The sequence below is a fragment of the Esox lucius genome, chromosome 12 (assembly GCF_011004845.1).
Source record: "Esox lucius isolate fEsoLuc1 chromosome 12, fEsoLuc1.pri, whole genome shotgun sequence".
In the NCBI taxonomy this organism is placed as follows: Eukaryota; Metazoa; Chordata; class Actinopteri; order Esociformes; family Esocidae; genus Esox; species Esox lucius.
In genome coordinates, this window is record NC_047580.1 from 19891356 (window position 1) to 19912504 (window position 21149).

Below are 21149 nucleotides of genomic sequence, written 5' to 3' on the forward strand. Positions count from 1 at the left end.
TCGGGGGCGGGGTTGAAGGGTCGGACAGGACAGGAAAAGAAAAGGAAGGCGAGGACATCCGTAACGAACACGGTAATAACAGTAGTAAATCTAACTTAATTTTAACACTTTTGTTATTGCTCGCCTTGAAAAGTTATAATTTGTTAATTAAACATTAGTACGACACTTTAAACCTGTTCCCTATAGCCAATATGACACGAGGCCAGAGAGACAGCTATTAGCTAGCTAGCTAGCCTTGATGACGGAAACGAACAATTGAAGTGAAAATGCTCCTTGTTTCACACTACCAATCAGAACTAGACTGGCAAAAGAACCTGTATAAGGTGATCTTTGCCAAGTATATGATGTCATAATTATTATTTTTTTGTTAACAGCAGAAGTATCTGATCTCGATGCTTGGTAAGGTTACTTTTTGTCCCTGTAGTATTCAAAATAAGTTAACGGTTAGCTTGTTAACCTGGCTAACTAGTAGCTAGCTAGTTGTCCTAGCTTTTTAGCTACTTTACTTGCTAGCTATCACTGAATTGTCATGCCTTCCACTGAACCAAACTTGACACTTCGTTGGGCGTTTTAAATTAGAAAAAGTGTAGCTTCATTAGCTACCTACTGTAGTTAGCTAGTTGTTTGTCCAACATCTTAGCTATCGAATGACTACAATTGACTGTGTTTACTTATCTATCCCCTATTTCACGTATTTAGCAAATGTTCTATCTAATAAATCGTGGATATGGGGTATTTGAAACCATGCATTTTAGTGGTGCTAAGTTCGGTAAATGGTCTTATGAAGTTAACCTGGCTTTACGTATAAGAAGCTAGCCACAATAGCCATGATGAGCCACAATAGTGGATGCCTTGCGTGTCCTAGTTTTAATGTTCAAAATAAAAGTATATAATTTAAACGAATGAAAATGGATGAAAGGTAGTGCTGTCAAAAGATTAAGTTAATCAATCGCATAATCTTTAGTAGTTAATAAAACATTTACAATGTTTTCAAATTCGTCACTTCTCTTAACAAGCATTACATTATGTTAAAGACCTCCTGTGTTAAATTGCAAACTGGACAATGCACGCTTGCGTTGGAATTAAATAAGTGCATTTTCCAATTCAGTCCTTAGACCATGGTGTTACGACTCTTAAATACCTCCCCTCAAACTACCACAGTAATTGGCAGATTATTTGTTGCCCATGTATTTCTAAGGTTGCTGGTCTTTGGTCTCCATAGTTCTACCATCTCATACCCCTCTGCTCTTGATCAGGGCATCAAGTACCATATGTTTGGCTTCTAAATAAAGCACATTATAGCCTCTCTTATCTGGAGAGCTGATTGGTGTGCAGGCATTCGACCCAACCCTAAATCACACCTAAGCTTTTCAAGGTATTGTTCTTTTATGTTTAGACAGAAATGTGCTTAGAATGGGATTTGCAAACAAAAACTTTCCTGATGGACGCTTTGCCACAACTGAAAACGTATATGCATATTGTAGGATACTTGAATAGAGCATAAGGTAGGCAAGGTGATCAGTGATGTTTATCTACAAACATTAATCAGGGGAGATCTGTAATTTATGTAGAGAATGGACAATTGTTTTTCCACTTATTTCTTTATTTCACAAAGTTGTTTAAAATCATATTAGTGGGGTAAGTGCAATAACAAGAGAACACTGCACTAGCGCTAGTTCATCCCTGCTCTTCCTGCATGATAGAATTATGCAAATAGACAGTCCAACAATTACTTAGTGATTCATGAACTTGCACAAATGTTTGATATTCGTTGTTATTCCCCTTTAATGAAACCAACAAATACATAACTAATGAGGGGTATTGACGAGATAACCAGAAATATAAAAACATGTTCCTGACCTGAGTATGTCAAATAAACGGCCCACCCTGGAGATTTATTTCAGAACTGAAGACAGCGACTGATATGTTTTGCATACAGTTGTGCTCACATATGACATATGCAAAAAATTATGTAGATAAATTAAGGATGTTTAATGTTAAGGTAGGTCTAATATACTGTGCCAATTAAGAAAACACGTTTGTTAGAATATATATGCTTTGTCCTCAACAGTGGATTGGTACAGGTGGGAATCAGATAGGTGTCACATGACCATGCAACTGCTAGACTAAAATATCTTAGTCAGCCAACAGTCTACTGACCAAACAATTGACCAGTTGACTGAATGGGGTCAGTCGTACTGTAGTCCTTGTTCAACACTATTATGTTGGTATTCACGTTACAGACATTTTGCACCATAGGTTTGATGTGTGGTGCTCACAGTCGGTTACACAGCCGTAGCTGCTACTACGAACGGTTTGGTTCTGCTCTTACTTTACTTATGTTATTGAACCGCGCAAGTAATCCTGACAAAATGAATTAGTACTGTGGTGAAAGCAGCACCCAATCTCTTCTGGCTAGCCAAGCTAGTGCCAGCTAACAGACGCTGATGTTACAAAATTTTACAGATTCATTTGCTGCAGTATTTTTCCAAGACGAGACTATGACCAAGTTAAACTATTATGGCACTAGTGTCAAAACTACCGTAACGTACAGTGGGGAGAACAAGTATTTCATACACTGCTGATTTTGCAGGTTTTCCCACTTACAAAGCATGAAGAAGTCAAATTTTTTATCATAGGTACTCTTCAACTGTGAGTGACGGAATCTAAAACAAAAATCCAGAAAATCACATTGTATGATTTTTAAGTATTTGATACATCAGAAAAGCAGAACTTAATATTTGGTACAGAAACCTTTGGTTTGCAATTGTAGTTCTTGACCAGGTTTGAACACTCCAGGACCTTGAGACGCTTCTTATGGAGCCACTCCTTAGTTGCCCTGGCCGTGTGTTTCGGGTCGTTGTCATGCTGGAAGACCCAGCCATGACCCGTCTTTTGTTTGTTAGCCAATATCTTGCGATACATGGCCCCATCCATCCTCCCCTCAATACGGTGCAGTCTTCCTGTCCCCCTTGCAGAAAAGCATCCCCAAAAAATGATGTTTCCACCTCCATGCTTCACAGTTGGAATGGTGTTCTTGGGCTGGTACTCATCCATCTTCCTCCTCCAAACATGGCAAGTGGAGTTTAGACCAATTTTTTTTTGTCTCATCAGACCACATGACCTTCTCCCATTCCTCCTCTGGATCATCCAGATGGTCATTGGTAAACTTCAGACGGGCCTGGACATGCGCTGGCTTGAGCAGGGGGATCTTGCGTGCGCTGCAGGATTTTAATCCATGACGGCGTAGTGTGTTACTAATGGTTTGCTTTGAGACTGTGGTCCCGGCTCTTTACAGGTCATTGAGCAGGTCCTGCTGTGTGGTTCTGGGCTGATCCCTCATGATCATTGATGCCCCACGAGGTGAGATCTTGCATGGAGCCCCAGACCGAGGGAGATTGACCGTCATCTTGAACTTTTCCATTTTCTAATAATTGCGCCAACAGTTGTTGCCTTCTCACCAAGCAGCTTGCCTATTGTCGTGTAGCCCATCCCAGCCTTGTGCAGGTCTACAATTTCATCCCTGATGTCCTTACACAGCTCTCTGGTCTTGGCCATTGTGGAGAGGTTGGAGTCTGTTTGATTGAGTGTGTGGACAGGTGTCTTTTATACAGGTAACATGTTCAAACAGGTGCAGTTAATACAGGTAATGAGCGGAGAACAGAAGGGCTTCTTAAAGAAAAACGAACAGGTCTGTGAGAGCTGGAATTCTTACTGGTTGGTAGGTGATCAAATACGTATGTCATGCAATAAAATGCAAATGAATTACTTAAAAATCATACAATGTGATTTTCTGGATTTTTGTTTTAGATTCAGTCTCTCGCAGTTGAAGTGTAGCTATGATAACAATTACAGACCTCTATATGCTTTGTAAGTAGGAAAACCTGCAAATTCGGCAGTGTATCAAATACTTGTTCTCCCCACTGTGTTGTTGGCTTCGTTACCATGTTAACCCTCTGCCCTTAAAGGGGCAACTAAAATGTTTGACCCATCTGTAATATTTTGCATAAACTCAAGTCACAATATTTTGACAACATTTAGATAAATTGTGTTACTTGGAATATATATATATTTTTAGAAGCCACTAATTAAAAATAATTGTCTGCTGGTAGATTTTCAATCTGGTGATCAATATGATTTGTTTAAGGCCTTACCCCCATCTGGCTGCAATATAAGGAACTGTTCTTAGGACAACAGTTTATTGCTGTAAATACAATGCAATAAAAAAGACCTCAGGACAATCGGTGCCTGTAGGAAACACTGCAGCTATTAGCGTGTTTTGGGGAAACTACTGGCAACTACATTAATGCTTAGTCTAGGCTAGCAAAACCATTTAATTGATTGTTTTCACTTGATGTCACGGCATATGGGAACGCCCACTTTGCAGTTAAAAAAAAACTCCTTCCATTGCCCTCCATCGGCAACTCCACAACTTTTACTAGTTATACTTCAAAATGTCAGATAGTTGCAGTTCCATTGGATGCGCCAACCCCATATACAGTTGTGCTCAAAAGTTTGCATACCATTGGAGAATTGGTAATATATGTACCATTTGTAAAGAGAACATGAGTGAGCAAGTAAAACATATTTTATTTCTTATGGAATTCAGAATGGCACAATCATAAAACAAAACATGGCAACAAAGAAAGAAAATGTTCCATATTCTGCATACCCTTAGTTCTTAAACTGTGTTTTGCCCCCTTTAGAATGAATGACAGCGTGCAGTCTTTTGTAATAGTTGTCTGAGGCCCCAAATTCTTGCAGGTATAGCTGCCCATTTGTCTTGGCAACATGCTTCCAGGTCATGCAAAGTCTTCTCATCTTGCATGAACCACACGTTTGAGATTTCCCGTTTTGAGAGTGGCTCAGTGATATTAAGGTCAGGAAACTGTGATGGCCACTCCAGAACCTTCACCTTTTTTTGCTGTAACCACTGGAGTGTCAGCTTGGCCTTGTGCTTAGGGTCATTGTCGTGCTGGAAAGTTCAATCTGAGCATTCCATGCGCAGCTTTGGGGCAGAAGAATTAAAATTATCTGCCAGTATTTTCTGATAACATGCTGCATTTATCTTGCATTTTGACAATTTTCACAAGATTCCCTGTGCCTTTAGAGCCCCCCCCCCCCCAACTTTTTTTGGTCTACCTGACCTTAGCTTGGTATCAAGAGATCCTGGAATCTTCCACTTATTAATAAGTGATTGAACAGTACTGACTGGCATTTGCAAGGCTTTGGATATCTTTTTATATCCTTTTCCATCTTTATAAAATTCTGTTTCCTTGTTACGTAGGTCTTTTGATTTTCTGCTCCCCATGTCTCAGTATCTAGCCTGCTCAGTGTATCCTCGTGAGAGCTTACAAACTCATTGACTATTCATACACTAATTGCAATTTAAAAACCACAGGTGTGGGAAATTCACCTTCAATTGCCGTTTCCACATGTGTGTGTCTGTAAGGCCGAACATTCAAGGGTATGTCAACTTTTTATCAGGGCCATTTGGGTGATTTCTGTTATCATTATGACTTAAAAAGGAGCCAAACAAATATGTGATAGTAAATGGCTTCATATGATCACTATCCTTAAATAAAATGCATGTTTTTTTGCATGATTATCATATTTTCAAAATCAATGCCAAAATTTCACAATTCCTTGCCAGGGTATGCAAACTTACGAGCTCAACTCTAAATTGTATTTTCAATCATATCTACATGTAATCATTGTAATTAAGTCTGTTTTCGTCTGCAACGATGTAACCAACTCCAATGACCTAGCTAACGTTAGTGAGGCTAGCTAAACCTCTCTTGTTAAACATATAGTGTTAGCTGTTAATACAAGAGAAAAACGCACCAATCAAACCTTCTCGACACCAACACAGGCTGTCAGTGGTGGGTAATTTAAAAAGTAGGAATGGTTTACCTGACATTGGTAATGATAATTTACTATGCTCGATGGAGGGGTGTTAGCAGGTGGATTCACATACAGTGTTTCAGGAGCAGTTTCAGAAGACTTATTTCAGAGCAGGTTGTGGAAATGAATAAGAATATTTTGGTAATGAGAATTGCTTTATTTTACCAAGAAAGTTCAGGCATAACAATGCATATGCTTTTAAATGATGACTAGTAAATTCCAGGGAATAAACTTATTATGGCAAAGCTGTTTTACCAATTACTTTGTTCTTTGGAATTGAAAGGACGTTAAGACCGTAATGTACAAAATGTATTTGCATATTTCTTTCTGGCAATGGTCCTAGTGCTTATTACTGTATAAGATAGGCTTTGGATTTGCTTGAATGGGGAGTTACTCCAGCTGCTCTTTGTTTTACACACTCCTGACATAGAACTTTTGGACTAGAGACAAACATCCACTACTGCACATGGGAGAAATTGAGTAAATAGGCCATTGTCTGTTCAATTTACAGCAACACAACATTAAGGCTTGCTAGGCTGTATATCTGTTACATTTGTCAACTAATTGGTGGCAAGTGGCATGATTAGTAATTTACCCTAACTTGCATAAGCAGCCAGTGTTGTTTAAGTGTAGCCTAATGTGAATGTGCTACTGTTCTAATGTTTACCTGAGAAAGTAAATTTAGCAAAAGATGGTAGGGTGCAAGAAAAAACTTTCATTGTGATGAGGCACAGATCTGTCAGATATCAGTGACCTAAGGTGATCCAGTGGTCTAAGCTGACATTTGATGCAAATATACTGCTGTAGTGTGGGTTTAAAACTGACCTACTCTTTCTGCAAACACTCTTTCACCACTTTTGTTTCCAATAAAGCATTAAAAACATTTTGGCACATTTTTGGAATTTTGGCAATTCATGAATTGTTTACCAATCTAACTGTTGGACAAACTGATCTGTATAACAAATGTGATTGGATCGTGGAAAATTTGGTTGCATACACTTCAAAGTGTCAGAGTTGTTAATTTTCCCCCAATTACAACTCTCTGCTTTAGCCAGATTGGTTTATAAGAAAAACTAATGGCTAGCCATTTCAGACCACCAGTTCAAACGGGTAGTTTTAGCAAAATTACAATATGGTTCCATTTTGTTTGAAACAAGCATGTTTTTTTTCTATATTACCACTGAAACTAGAAATAGTTTTAAAAAGTTTTAAAAATAAAAGAAATTCTGGATTTTTATTTTAACAAATGTTTTTGCAGATGGCAGCGATCCGTAAAAAACTGGTAATCGTCGGTGATGGTGCCTGTGGGAAGACCTGTCTGCTTATTGTCTTCAGTAAAGACCAGTTCCCTGAGGTCTACGTACCTACAGTGTTTGAGAACTATGTGGCAGATATTGAGGTGGACAGTAAGCAGGTGAGATTGTTAGTCACACACATTTTACCCAGAGCAAGTTTGGTTTTGGCCAAGCAGAAGCGTAGCAGTAAATATCTGCCCTCCCTGGGGATTCTAGGTGGAACTGGCACTCTGGGACACAGCTGGACAAGAGGACTACGACAGACTACGGCCTCTCTCCTACCCTGACACTGACGTCATCCTCATGTGCTTTTCCATAGATAGCCCCGACAGCTTGGGTAAGACCTTGGTTACTGTAATGTTCAAATTTCCAACAACATTATCCCATTTGAATTTACAACAGTTTACTAAAATGATCCTGTGTCTGAAACAGAGAATATCCCAGAGAAGTGGACACCTGAAGTAAAACACTTCTGTCCAAATGTGCCCATCATTCTTGTGGGTAATAAGAAAGACCTGCGGAATGATGAGCACACACGTCGGGAGCTAGCAAAGATGAAGCAGGTACAGTGTGGATTATAAAATAGATAGCTACAATTCATCAAAATTCTATCCATTCAGGATATTTGTATCTTTGAAAATGAACAAATCACAGACGATAACCTAACAACAGTTGTTATTTTTTCAGCTGTCCAACATGTTATATTTAACTTTATATTTTTTGCTATTATTGTTGGTGGTTTGGTATGTCAAAGAATGCCAACCACAGAATACCTCTTAACACTTTTCCACCTGTATCACATGAACAGGAGCCAGTGAAGCACGAGGAGGGCCGGGACATGGCAAACCGCATCAATGCGTTTGGCTATTTGGAGTGCTCAGCCAAGACGAAAGACGGCGTGAGAGAGGTGTTTGAAATGGCCACCAGGGCAGCACTGCAGGCCAAGAAACGCGGCAAGAAGAATGCCTGCCTCCTCCTATAAAGAGCTGGGGCAAGACGGGAGAGGGAGGGAAGTTGGAAAAACATTGCACAGCTTTTCTAATTCTCCCTTTCTGAGAGGGTGTGTGGGTTTCAAGGGGGCAAGGATAAAAATGATCTAACTAGGCCAAAAGAAATGGAGAAGATGAAGGTCAAACGGAAAAGGGAGATTTTTATGGGCAAGGTGTTCGCCAATCCACTTTCAATATGAGATTATCGCATGGTAAATATTTTATATTGGTTCTTGGATGACACACTCTCTCCGGTAAACTTGTCAGAGTGTGGTGGTGATTTTTCAGAACGACATGGGTGATACTAGTCTTCTCATTAGGGTCTTTAAACCCAGTGCTATTGACCTGGTTCATAGAGCTGCGCATCGTCGAAGAAAAAGGGGATTCATTCCATTCTCCCGACTCTGACCTCCCTGGCTTGCAGTTTGTCTGCGCTTGTCTTTACTTTCTCTAGCCATACCTGTATGTGTTTATTTTTGTTTTCTTTATGGATAGACTAACCATAACCTATGATATTGTCAGTCCAATAGTGTAGTTCATTTGATACAAGCAATTAAGATTTATTTAAGTAGCTCATTGTTTTAATTTGCCTTTCACTATAAAATTCATATTGCAATGCATACAATAATGATACTAACAGATTTGAGTGTTTTATAGCTGTACATGTATGTAATGAAAATCATTTTAGAATTTCATTGTATCATTAGTTGGCCTCAAGTCAGATAAAAATATTATACATTTTATATTGACTGTCAGACACTGTTTGGTTTGAAAGTGGGGTATGAATAAGGTGAAATTAAGTTGCAAATTTGGTATTTTCATCTTGCAGATGTTTTTGCCTGCATGCCAGACTTTGGGGGTGAGTTTTTGTGGGCCTATTTCTCACTCCCTCCAGTCCGCATATTTCTAACAACTGTTCTGGTTTCCCTTTTTCTTGTACTGTATGTTTAACCTTGTGTGAGAGTCTACTAGCTTATCCTGTATCAGTTAAGCATATGTTGCAAAAAAAAATAAAAAAATATAGTAATTTTAGAATTACATTTTAAAAAGGAAATGTAAAATGCTTGAAAAGTCATTCATGCAATAGGACAGGATTTCAAACAATTAAATGCAAGTAACTTTAAACAAAAAGTAATTGGTGAGAGAGGGGTCTTTTGTATACAAATGCATCCTCACATTTCCTCAGTTCTCTTAAATGTACTCTAAAGAAAATAAATTGTTATAGGGAATGACTGGTTGTGTCTTATGGTTTTATTGCGCTCAACAAAAAGATGTGCATGGAGTTTTTTTATTTACAGAGTGACAAAAGATTACAATAGTGACAAAAGATTACAATATTTTACATGGACAGAACAGATCAAGAATCCTAAAAAGCAGTGTATCCCCTGAACGTCCCTCACCACGTAACCATTTCATCGTCTTCACTCCAGTATTTACAAAGTCTGATGTAGCCCGGCAACAAACTCCTGGTAATAGGGTTCTGAAAAAAATGACATGTCTTGAATATACTGCTGTTCTTGGCTCTGTTCAAAGAATTGACCGAGAACCAGTGTTCATAGTTTTTGCTCCTGATAACTTTTACTCAACTACTTTTTCTAAAGATAAAGGTCCAGGAAGATGTACAGGATTCTCTAAGACAATTTCACTTGATGGTGCTTTGATGGTTTTCGGGTAGTCTACCAACTTTGATATACCGTGTTATACAGTAAAGACATTATCAAAAGCAATGATTTCATGATTCATACCAAGGGGATCTACTTGTCAAAATTAGATGTTAAAAGTTAACTTTAAGCATCAGCAGAGCTCCCAAGTCGCACAGTGTTCTAAGTCACAGATTTCCAGTACCACTGCGTCCAGGAGTTTAATTCCTGGTTGTGACAAGTGTTCCCAGCAGACAGTGGTGCAAACTGGTTCAGTACAGTCTTGTTAATGCTGTGGCCAAAGTGCACTCTCCTTCAAGCATACACCTACAATACAGTGGATATGTAAGTGCTGGGACAGTGACATACGTTTTGTTGTTTTGGCTCTGTTTGAAATAACTAAGAGGTTAAAATGCAGACTGTCAGCATTTACTTTTGAGAGTATTTACATCCATGAACCAAGTAGGAATTACAGCCCTTTTGATAGGTAGTCCCCCATTTTAGGGGACTGAAAGTAATTGCTACTCAGCTGTTTCTTGGCCAACAGTGTGTAGTTGCATTATTAGTTGTTAGCAATTGACATAATGCCAATAAAGTATATGTCTATTTAGTAGCCTTATAAATCATTTTGTTAATTCACACATTTTTGATATTTGTTTTCCCTCACTGTCAAATACTACTTTATGCTAAATCATAGGAGATAAAAAAATAATAAAGATGTATTTGCTGGTTGGCTTGTATGTTGGGGGATTCTAAATCATGACCTCCATATCCCAGTGATTCAGCATCATGACTGTGCTAATACAGTATCAAAAAGAGTTTACCAACGGACCCACAGCTGCTTCTGAGTTTTTAAAACCCTGTTATCCCATGCGATTGATTGATGCACTTCTACACACCTGTGTCAGGTTGTATGTAGGAGTGTCTGATGAGGAAGTCCAGGACCACCATAGCACAGTTGGGCTTAAAGTCGTCACTAACCAGCACTTCTTTCACCTGAAAACGACACTGTAGGTTTACTACATTTCCATCAACACTTTTCATTACATTTTAGCAGATGCTCATTACAAGATCGACTTAGAAGGTGCACTTGACATTTGGATTCACTATGTCAAGGGAAGAACAACAGACACTGAAACCTTCATGCAGGAGGGTAGGTCCTCAAAAGTAGAGAGTCTAACCTCGTCCATAGAGTAGAGGTAGAAATCTTGCACCTCCCCATCCCCTATACGAGGCTTGAACTCACGAGGGAGTTCCAAGTCAAACACAAACTGGCTTTCTGGAAACACCCCCTCCTTATCCTCATAAGTATAGCTATAAGAGGAGAAAACAGTTGTGACTGAAATACTTGGGATATGAAAAAGTAATGCAAGACATTCACATTGAGAAATCAATCACCTCACTGTGCTCACAGGGTGTGCAGTCTCTGCTATGTCTGCTGGGATGCAGGCCTCCTCCTCACATTCCTTGATCAGGGTGTCTTTTACACTGATACCTGCTGCTAGACCACCAGCAGCCTGAAAACAGAATAGTAAGAACATTAAGTTTGGCAAACACAACAGTTGGCCATTTACTAAAAAAATTACAACGTTTTGAGCGGGCAAATTTAAAGGTGGAAAAGTGTGATATAATTGCAGGCTCTCAAAGTATTCACTCCCTTGGACTTTTCCACATTTTATTCTTTTACAATATAAAATCTAAATTAATGTAATGATGGGGTTTGGTGAACGGGCAACACAAAAAAAATCCATGAAGTTAGATTAAAAGATAAAATCAGCAAATTGTTATAAATTAATTACAGTGCAATCTGGATCAGGTTTTCTTAAAGGATCTGTGTATTTTCCTCCATCCTTCCCTGAATCCTGATAAGTCTCCCAGTCCTTGCCGCTGAGAAGCATCCCTATCACTCATCCCTATCGCTCATCCCTCTAACTTCTCAGTGGTGATGCTGCCAGCACCACGCTAAGGATGACATGCACCAAACATAGCACTTAGCTTTGAGGACAGAACATTTTGGTTTGGTCTCATCAGACCATAGAATCTTTCACTTGGTCTCCCACATGCCTTCTGGCAAACTCTAGCCAAGTTTTTTTTCAACAATGGCTTACTTTTTACCATTCTCTCATAAAGGCAACTTTTGAGAATCATCTGAGCTATTGTTGCAGAATACACAGTCACCCAGCTCACCTGAAGGATTGTAACTCCTTTACAGTTACCATAGCCCTCTTGGTGGCCACCCTGACTACTGCCATTTTTGTCCAGATATTGAGTTTTTGTGGATGCACTGTTCTACACAGCTTCAATATAGTTTCATATTCTATCCATTGCTTAGAAATAGACCTTGCTTTGCTGTGCTCAGGAGGATTTTCAATGCCTTGGTAATGTTTTTGTATGCTACCCCTGATTGGTGTTTTTGGAGAACCTTACTACAGACTTGCCTCAAATGTTGCTTTGTCTTCAGGATGCTGGTGTTAACTGTTTAGTTAGCACCAACAGAATGTTCTACCAAACTGCATGTTAAAAGTTGTTTTAGGCTGTCAATGGCTAGTTTTGGTTCCAACAGGTCATTGCCATAGCCTACTACAGAAAATGTAGTATCAGTTGTCAGAAATTTGTATCGTATAAATTATCAGGCTACTAGAAAAACAATGATACACATGAGCCAACAATAAGTAATATAATTCCATAAAAGCATGATGCACTTTGTGTATTCAACTTTAACTACGCTGCTTCACATGCACTGGTGTCCCAGCTATACCTTGCTGCAGTCCACACAGAAGTGACCCGTCTGACTTTGGTTTTTCAAGCATACATTACAACAGGCTGACAACTACAATACATTCTGACCAAAACATGCATCAATGCTACATTCAAATATTCTTCTATCAAGATTACAACACAATGCAATGAATAACTGAATAATAGTTTTTCACTGAGTACAACATTAGTCCATGAGGCTCGCCCACAGCAGGAAGTCTAACAAACTCAACATATCACATTTAAACTGTGTTACCATGCAAAGTTCCATAACCTTAGTGGTTTAGCCATGCTGTTATCATCTATAATTTTCCCCCAACATATTTTTGAACTACTGCAATCAATGTTTTTTTTAGCATAGATTTAAAGTGAACATCTGATTATCTGCATCATTCTGTGACAATGGAATTTTCTGAATATGATCTATAAAATCATCAGGTGCTGACCAGGTTGTCCAGTTTTCCAGGGTAGGTCTGCTTGGTCTTTGATCGTCGTCCCAACCACATCCTGAGTTCCCCATTTTCATCCCGACAGTACCCATTAATGTGGACACCATACCGTTTCACACCAAAGAGGCCTAGAATGACAATGTTAATAAGACATGCAACGTCAGGAGAATAGGACCGATTTATGATATTGCTTAGGAAATGGCTTACTTGTGGCTGATCTCTCCATACACATTAGTGGAGTATCACAGAATCTGGGCATTACATCATATTTCTATAGAAGAGACACATTTTAGAAAATGTAAACATTTGGTTTCAGTCTGCCAATATATTGTACAACACATATCCTCACCTCATCTCTCCATCCCTTCAAGACTGTCAGACACCCTTCTCTCCTGATTGACTGAAGAACGTCATCTACAGCCTCTGACCTCTTCTCATAGGAGTCGAAACTTTCGCGAAGAGTAATAGCGCCGCAGCGTGGTGGACTGAATATCTCTGGAAATTTACTCAAAATGGAAGCTACATTTGAAGGCACCCACCCAACTTGCTCTCCCCCCAATTCAAACCGAAAGCAAGTGGTGCGGCTGGAGTCTGGAAGAGACAAAAAAATTACGACGTTGTACAATACATGCTAGGCAACGTGTAATGTCCCTATCAAATCAAACATTTCGACACAACTTGTTATTCCCTTACATTCATCACAAGTTTCACTCTAACCTGGCAAATAAAAATTATTCATTCGGCGAAGCAACTGGAGAATTTTATCCGACCAGGTAGTCATGGTTGGAGCCTAGGTTGCTGAGTCCAATGCTACTGCAAATGGTAGAATAAGACAACAAGATGAAATGTTTTATTTATCCGCATAGTAAATCTGAAGTCACTCGCTAACCACCACTAACTAGCTCGGAGAAGCCTATTGTCACATGTTATTGACAGACAGACAGCCTTGGCTTTTTATAAAAACTAATAACAACGTATGCAAATCATATTATATTATTTTTATATAATTTTTATATAATATAATATACATTATAAAACAGAACACAAGAAAAATACAAAAAGTTACAAAAAAACATCTGACAGTTTACCTGATTTCACTGGAGATCCATCCCTACGATCTGCGTCATACACCTACGTTCTGAATACTGATTCGCTGTTTCTATCCACAGGTTCCACGCCATATTCTTGCTACCACTAGTTCATAACAGGGAGATGAGAAACCTGGTAATTGGTAAGTTGCTAGCAATGCGTAAATATAGTCTAGTAACCTAGGTGGGTACATTTCGGTCAGAAGACATTAATCAAGCGCTTAATATCTGTAGTATGAGAGCAATTTGCTAACGTTTGTTCTTTGACTGGGTACAGTACTACCTGGAGCAAATTGATTCAACTAGAAATGCGTCTAACTAGAAATGCAAACACAGTAGAAGAGGGCAGGACATTTACAAGTTTTTAATATAGTGTAGGTTACAAGTGGGATGTGTAATGAAGGCAAATACAGTGTAAATGGCATTTTTTTATGAGCAATGAAGGCAAATAGGGAAGGGCAGAAATATTACTAAGTATTAAGTATATGTATGTACAAGTGGGAAATGGATAGTTGTTCAATGAGGCAAATGCAAGTACAAATGGTAATTCTGACTGTGCAATGGAGCAAGTTGGATGTATGTGCATCTGGAAATGCAGGGATAGCAGCAATGAGGTTCTCAAGGTAGACATGTGTATGTACAATGGCATTTCTAAATGTGCAGTGCAGGGATAGCAGCAGTAAGGTTCCGGAGGTAGCCAAACATAGTATAGGTAGAAGGGAATAGTTCTAAGCGGTGGGTGGGTGTGGTTAGAGTGATGGGTCACAGAGTTCAACAGGGTTACAGTAGATGGAAAGAAACTGTAGATCTGCTTGGTAATCTTGAAAATGTAGAAATCTTCAATCTTTCAGTTTTCTTGTGTCTTTCTCTACTTTGCTAGTAATCTAAAAATCAGAACAATTATTACACTACCACTATAAAAATGTTTTAATTATTGTCCATTTCATGAGGCCCCTGATGATTTGAAAGGCCTGAGGAAAATACATCTTCTAGTAAGTCAGCCACTGATTCCAGCGCTAATCCAAGCGCTATCTGCTCTGGTTCTTAGCAATGGGCACTTACGTAGGACATCATCAATGGGGCATCTAATCCAGGAGGGGCCAGCCAATAAATGCCTGTTTTTCAAATACTTTGTCCTAATTGTTCTCTTTTAGGAACAATGGAGCAAGACAAAACATTTTATCTACTGAACCAAAAACGCTTTACAGTGACAGCCATTATTTTCCTGAGAGCTGCAACGGACCCACGACAGAGATGGAAACCAAGTTTCCATAAAGTCTTCAGAGTAGGTGCAACTGGTTGCAATTACTTGAACTGATACATTTGGAGCATGGTAGTGGTGTTCAGCAATTGCAGTGCACAGGATGGAAAACCAATCTTTGGAACAGGTCATACCTTGATCAGCTGCACCAGGAAGCAAACATTTGTCTAAAAGGTAAGGAGACACTATGATTTCTTTCTTGAATAAAGAATAACTAGCAAGAGATTTTGTCTTTAATGTTTAGTGTAATGGCAGAAATATTTCTGTGGTCAGGTTTAAGCTGGGTTTCTATAGCCTGGGAGGTTGATCAGGCTCCTGGCTGGCCAATCCCCTGCATTGCCTTAAAAGGTGGGATTGTATTTGTGTTCCTTTTCTGTGCAAATGTGTTAACATGCACCCATAGTTTTGCACAGTGACCAAAAAAGCGAACTTGGAATTTGTTGGCCATTACTAGCTTTTATAGTCACAAAAGCCATAAACCTGTATTTTCTACAATTTCTTATGGGTTTTCTTTTGCCCTACTTTTCTTCCCAACTTCAGGATATTCAATTTCTGTTTAAGGCCCTGGCATATCGCCACATGTCCCACCCAACCCACGGGACAGTAGATGTTGAGAATTGTGTCCTCTGAATCTACATGTCCTGCACATCTAATGCTATTCTGGTTCTTACCATGGTATTTTCTTTACCAGGAACTGTAGACTATAATCCTTACGTAATGGAGAGAGGGCACTTTATTTAGCTTATAGGACCACAACCCTGGTGTTGGCCCATTGCACTGCCCTCTATGAAATTCCTGGGCTAATCCGACCCCTGGGCTGATCTGACCTCAGGATTTGAACCCTGGTCTTGCAATGATGCAGCCAACTGTGAGTCAGTGACTTTGCTGTGGGGCCATATAGGGGTTGAAATGTCACCCTTACCTTAAACCTATCCTTAACCACGAGTGTGGTGCAGACAAGCCTTATCCTACATCAGCATCAGGGCCTATGCTCCAGTGAGAAACACTTGGCCTAAAATCCAAACTGGCACCCTTGAATGCAGGTCAGCTGCCACCCCTTGACAGGGCACCCGTGCTTCCAATCAGGCTTCGTCAGGGGTAGTGTTAAAGGGCCCCAGAAAAGCAGCTCTGGGCATGAAGAAGAAGCAGCAGGAGAAACGAGCAGGGTGATGCTGAACATTGCAGCTGCCCTCTGTAGAAAGCACTAGAAGAATAAGGATAGGAGAAGAAAAGTGCAGAGTTCACCAAAGCCAGGACCACCCCATGAACATCTACCATGTGGCTATTTTAGGAGAAGCTGCCTCACCACCACCAGTGTTTTGCCTTTGAGTTTTTTATTGTTTGCTTAATAAACACATGCCAGAAACCTGCACCCTTGCACAGTATTTGTTTCCTTGTGTCTTCTCACTGTTACTCAAGGTTAATCTAATGCCTAACCTTAAATGATGATCACAACATTTAGGTTTGTTTAAAATTATACATTGTTGACTGTGGAATCTGATTTTGTGGCTATAGAATGTACTGAAACCTTTATCTACCATTATATAGAGTCTATATTGTCCTCTAACCATAAACCTAATATAGCTTGCCACTTCATGTTATTTCTTTTTTCTATTACATTACAATATAAAAAAAGTACAAATAAAATATACAATACTGTAAATATTTTATAAGCAATCTTGCTGATAAGACTTTGAATAAAAGACAAATTCATCTGGATTACTGAAAATCTTTCTTTATTGAAAATATACAGTTTAATGGAGCATATTTTTCCTTTGTTAATATTTTGAATATATCCATGTTGATATTAAGTACATTTAATTAAATTAATTCCAAGACATTAGAACCTCTTTTATTGAAGGTTCCATAATGAATGGGATGATTGTACTGTGGATGAAAACGAGACCGCAAACAATATGTCAATCAAGACCAATAAACAATGATAATGGATGCTGTTGTTTAATTTAGTTGTAGATGGAACCAATCAGAAATATATTATTTCATTGTTGGCCAAGGTGGTCAGGGCTAGTACGAGGTACGTTAATTCTCACAGGCTATCAGGGTCCACTCATCTCTTGACTCCATTACTCAACCCCCTTCATGAATTCAAGGAACTCTGTGGAAAATTACACCGAGAGCAAAAGGAAAAAAATATCAGGAATAACATTCCCTCAAACAAATTGAAGAGTATTTTTGCTGTGATATGTAGGCTGCAGTATTCATTTATAATATTTCATTGAATTATTGTTGCTTGTGCACATCTTGTCTTACCATCATAATCAATTTTTCCATCATTGTTTTTATCTCCATCCTTCATAAGCTCTTCAATGTCATCCTCAGTAATGGACTCTCCAGTCGACTCCAGCATGGACTTCAGCTCTTCCAAATCAATGTAGCCATCACCATTTCTATATATATATATACATACACATACACACACACACACACACACACATACATGAGAACCATTTTCACTGTATTACATTTACATGACTTAAATTATCTATATTTGACAACAGTATTAATTGAAATCCAATATTTCTTACTTTAAAATGGTTTTAGAGTAAAAAATAAAATTTGGCAGCCACTTGGGTTGATATAATCCTTACTTGTCGAACATGCGAAAGAGTTCGGCCAACTCTTCCTCCGATTTTCCTTTGCTTTCCTCCTTCATGCAACGTACCATCATCACTAGGAACTCATCAAAGTCTACTGTTCCACTTCCTATAAACACACGCGCACATACGTACGTTTCACTATCTTTGACTAGAATACAAACAGTTCTTCCATTGAAAATGGTTTGGTTTTCCTAATCCTAAGTATTTTCCACATGGGAGCAGGCAAATTGTCTCCAACTGACCCTGCTGGCCTAATGATTTTGCCTGAGGTTAATTACTAGGGAGTATTAGTATTGTGGAGTATTAATTAGTATAATTAGTATTGCGGATTATTATGTGTTGATAAATTTGCATCCATGTTGACGCACCATCCTCATCCACCTCGTCTATCATCTCCTGGAGCTCTTCGGGGGTTGGGTTTTGCCCCAGCATCCTCATCACCTTCCCCAACTCTTTGGTGCTGATGCAGCCATCCTCCGCATCCTGACATGCAATGTCAAAGGCTGCCTTAAACTCTGTGAGGGCATAGGGGTGAGAGGCAGATTTTGCTTATGAACAGTAATTTCACTTCCATCAATATGAATGTTGCAAAAGTTAAGAGGAAATGTTACGTGTTTTTTTTAGAAAAATTATTGTGTCAAAAAAGCAAGACTCACCACTTTTCTGCTCCTCTGTTAAGTTCTCAACCTGGAGAGAGTAGATGCAACTTTCTCACAATGACAGTCCAGGTGTGTGCATTTGAAATTATTTTTTGATTTGAAGGTTGCCTGTCATTCATTTTTGATAGTTGTTCCACCCATATTGGATGCCAATGGTAGCCATTTCCACTGTCTCCTCTCTTCACCATTGACCAGTAAGCCTTGAAATGCATTCCATGTCAACCACTTCTCCCCCTCCTTAAACTCAGCCTAAAACGTGTCCAGTACAGTCCCCTAACCCTGACGCAGTCTAACTTAAATGTCACCCTGCTTTCTTCACCTGCTATTCTTGTCGTGTGGTGAGGGGGGTTCTGGCACTGACTCCACTGACAGACATTTGTTTGAGCCGACAGCTGTTAACTCTCTTCTTCATCCTAAATCTCTTTGTTCTATTGTCAGGCAGAGACATGTCTGAAATACTATCTAACCACACAGTACGTCACCTTTATGATGAGAAAATAATGTTGATCTCAATGGTTTGTAATGTCAAGACATTGTTACACATTCAGAATAGCCAAGCTCATAAAACATTACTAACTTTGTTAATAACCTTGCTGAATTTAACATTTATACAATGTTGAATTTACACTGACTTTACAATTCCTGTGGGTAGTTCATTTATTAATACACTATTTGCTCTACTACCAATTATGTTAGGACAATAATTATCAACATAAGCAGAAAAACTGTGCTGGCCCTTCTGGATTACTCTCCTTAAAAACATGGTCTTTGAATGACACTTTCAAATGAAGAACTTTCCAACATTTACTAGGGTTTTGAAAATCAACATCAACAAAGTTACTTTGGTACAATCTACTGGGGGAAAGGGTTTATATCTGACTACATAGAGACTAGTGTTTTTTGACCTCTGGACCAAGTGCTTCACAGCACAGTGCTACTGCAGCTTGTCTGGGTAATTATTTTTGCTTTTTAAATTACATGTATATTGTTGGAAGTGTTGCTTACATTAGGCCTTTATCTATTACTTTCACTGAAAACATTTACTCTATATTTGAGCGCCATGGGGGGGGGAATGGTGGTCCTTAACCTTGTATTAGTGTTTGAGGTCTCCATAATGTAAAACCACAGACCACTTGGTTTGTCAAAGGTACATAGGACAACACGGAAATGACAGTGAGTTAAGATTATAACCCTCCTTTCTCCCTAGTACATCCGATGAAAACTCCAAACTTACCTTAGTTAACCCCAGTGTAGTTTTAACTTGAATGTGACAAAGACTATCTATCCTTGCCAAAACATTTCTAGCTCTCCAATGAGTTTTGTCCCTGTTTTTGTACTCACCGCTGCTTTGTATACATCATCCATGGTGGCTGCCTTTGTTACTGTCTCATTCACTGGGACACAACGATTCTCTCACAGACGCCTCAGACACAGGACAAATCACAGAAGTAACACCTGTTGCAGCCTTTATTCTTGGAGGCGTGTGGTATTAAAAAAAACTCTAAACCCACTCACTGCGTCATCCCACTGTTCTCATCGTGAGCGAGAGAGAATTATAAATAGATTAGGAACGGAGATGGTCCAACAATAGGAGTGTATAGGCCACAGTACCTAAATTGGTGACATGTATTGTCTCCAAGCTAGATATAGATTTTTTTTATGTTTACAGCCAAGTCAATGCAGTTTGGTTGTTTCTGGGTGTAAGAACAATTCTTATTAAACTAATAACAGTTCACTGTTCACATCATTTTGTGTTTTGTTTCGGTTTGGAGGCCTCTCCACACATTGGTTGGCAAAGACAGTAGTTTCAATCAGTGTCTTCCAGCAGGGATACTGTACATTGTGTATGTTGTACTGACAGCTTTTATTTGGCTATGAAGATAATAGAGTACACTGTAATAAAAGCAGTTAGTCTTCATGTTGTCAAGAGGGGGTTAAACCGCATCATGTCTGTCATGGAGTGGTGCAACATTGAAGCCCCCCGTTTCTGTATTCACTAGCGTCCTCAAATTACACCAAGGATTTTTCAAATGCTATCTCATAAACACTGAAGGGTATTGGTCTGCACTTTCCCTATGTGTGTGAAAGGCCTGTGGATCTACAGCTCCGGAAAAAATTTAGACCTCTGCACCTTTTTCTTTCCAAAAAAGTCGAAAAGGAAGGTTTTGAGTGAGTAACAGAAGTTGAAATTTTCTTTTTCAACTTTTTTGGAAAGGAAAGAAAAAGGTGCAGTGGTCTCTTAATATTTTCCAGAGCTGTATATTATGTTTTGAGAAATACATACCACAAACTGCTGAAATCAGCAAAGAGGAAAATAATACCATGCCGGTCTTGTTTCTGAAATGGCACGGAGAGTTGTCATGATAATAGAAACATAGATAAAACTATTTTGGATGATTTGTGTCCTTGACTGAAAATAGTGCACCCACACCAAAATGTCAGCTGTTTGAGAGAATGGTTTCTTAATAAATATTTTTACTTCAGCTGGA

At 39.0% G+C, this 21149-nt stretch overlaps 3 protein-coding genes and 1 long non-coding RNA gene across 8 annotated transcripts; 2 read left to right on the forward strand and 2 right to left on the reverse strand.

Annotated features, from left to right (window-relative positions):
• rhoaa (ras homolog gene family, member Aa) lies at positions 1-9420 on the forward strand. Of its 2 annotated transcripts, none has more exons than XM_010898741.4 (5): positions 1-72; positions 7163-7318; positions 7416-7536; positions 7632-7762; positions 8008-9420. In XM_010898741.4, the coding sequence occupies exons 2-5, from the start codon at positions 7163-7165 to the stop codon at positions 8179-8181; spliced, it is 582 nt and encodes a 193-aa protein (XP_010897043.1). In that variant the 5' UTR covers positions 1-72; the 3' UTR covers positions 8182-9420. The 2 variants fall into 2 exon arrangements, with proteins under 2 accessions (XP_010897043.1, XP_034151744.1); XM_034295853.1 differs by lacking the exon at positions 1-72 and adding an exon at positions 369-399.
• Positions 9421-9424: 4 nt separating this feature from the next.
• tpk2 (thiamin pyrophosphokinase 2) lies at positions 9425-13971 on the reverse strand. 2 transcript variants are annotated; one of them, XM_010898742.4, is made up of 8 exons: positions 13752-13971; positions 13384-13625; positions 13242-13305; positions 13032-13162; positions 11227-11345; positions 11010-11142; positions 10728-10824; positions 9425-9668 (listed from the first exon to the last, which is right to left on the reverse strand). In XM_010898742.4, exons 1-8 carry the CDS (start codon positions 13813-13815, stop codon positions 9622-9624), a joined length of 897 nt encoding a protein of 298 aa, XP_010897044.1. In that variant the 5' UTR covers positions 13816-13971; the 3' UTR covers positions 9425-9621. The 2 variants fall into 2 exon arrangements, with proteins under 2 accessions (XP_010897044.1, XP_010897045.1); XM_010898743.5 differs by having other exon boundaries at positions 9425-10155.
• A 157-nt stretch (positions 13972-14128) lies between these two features.
• LOC105026934 lies at positions 14129-16950 on the forward strand. Of its 3 annotated transcripts, XR_002197562.2 has the most exons (4): positions 14129-14265; positions 15073-15557; positions 15657-15731; positions 15924-16950. It is a non-coding gene; the product is annotated as an uncharacterized LOC105026934 (long non-coding RNA). The 3 variants fall into 3 exon arrangements; XR_002197561.2 differs by lacking the exon at positions 14129-14265 and having other exon boundaries at positions 14610-15557; positions 15639-15731; XR_829241.3 differs by lacking the exon at positions 14129-14265 and having other exon boundaries at positions 14610-15557.
• A 269-nt stretch (positions 16951-17219) lies between these two features.
• tnnc1b (troponin C type 1b (slow)) lies at positions 17220-20147 on the reverse strand. Its single transcript, XM_010898745.4, has 6 exons — positions 20002-20147; positions 18658-18688; positions 18370-18516; positions 17993-18107; positions 17655-17791; positions 17220-17499 (listed from the first exon to the last, which is right to left on the reverse strand). The coding sequence occupies exons 1-6, from the start codon at positions 20023-20025 to the stop codon at positions 17468-17470; spliced, it is 486 nt and encodes a 161-aa protein (XP_010897047.1). The 5' UTR covers positions 20026-20147; the 3' UTR covers positions 17220-17467.
• Positions 20148-21149: the final 1002 nt, after the last annotated feature.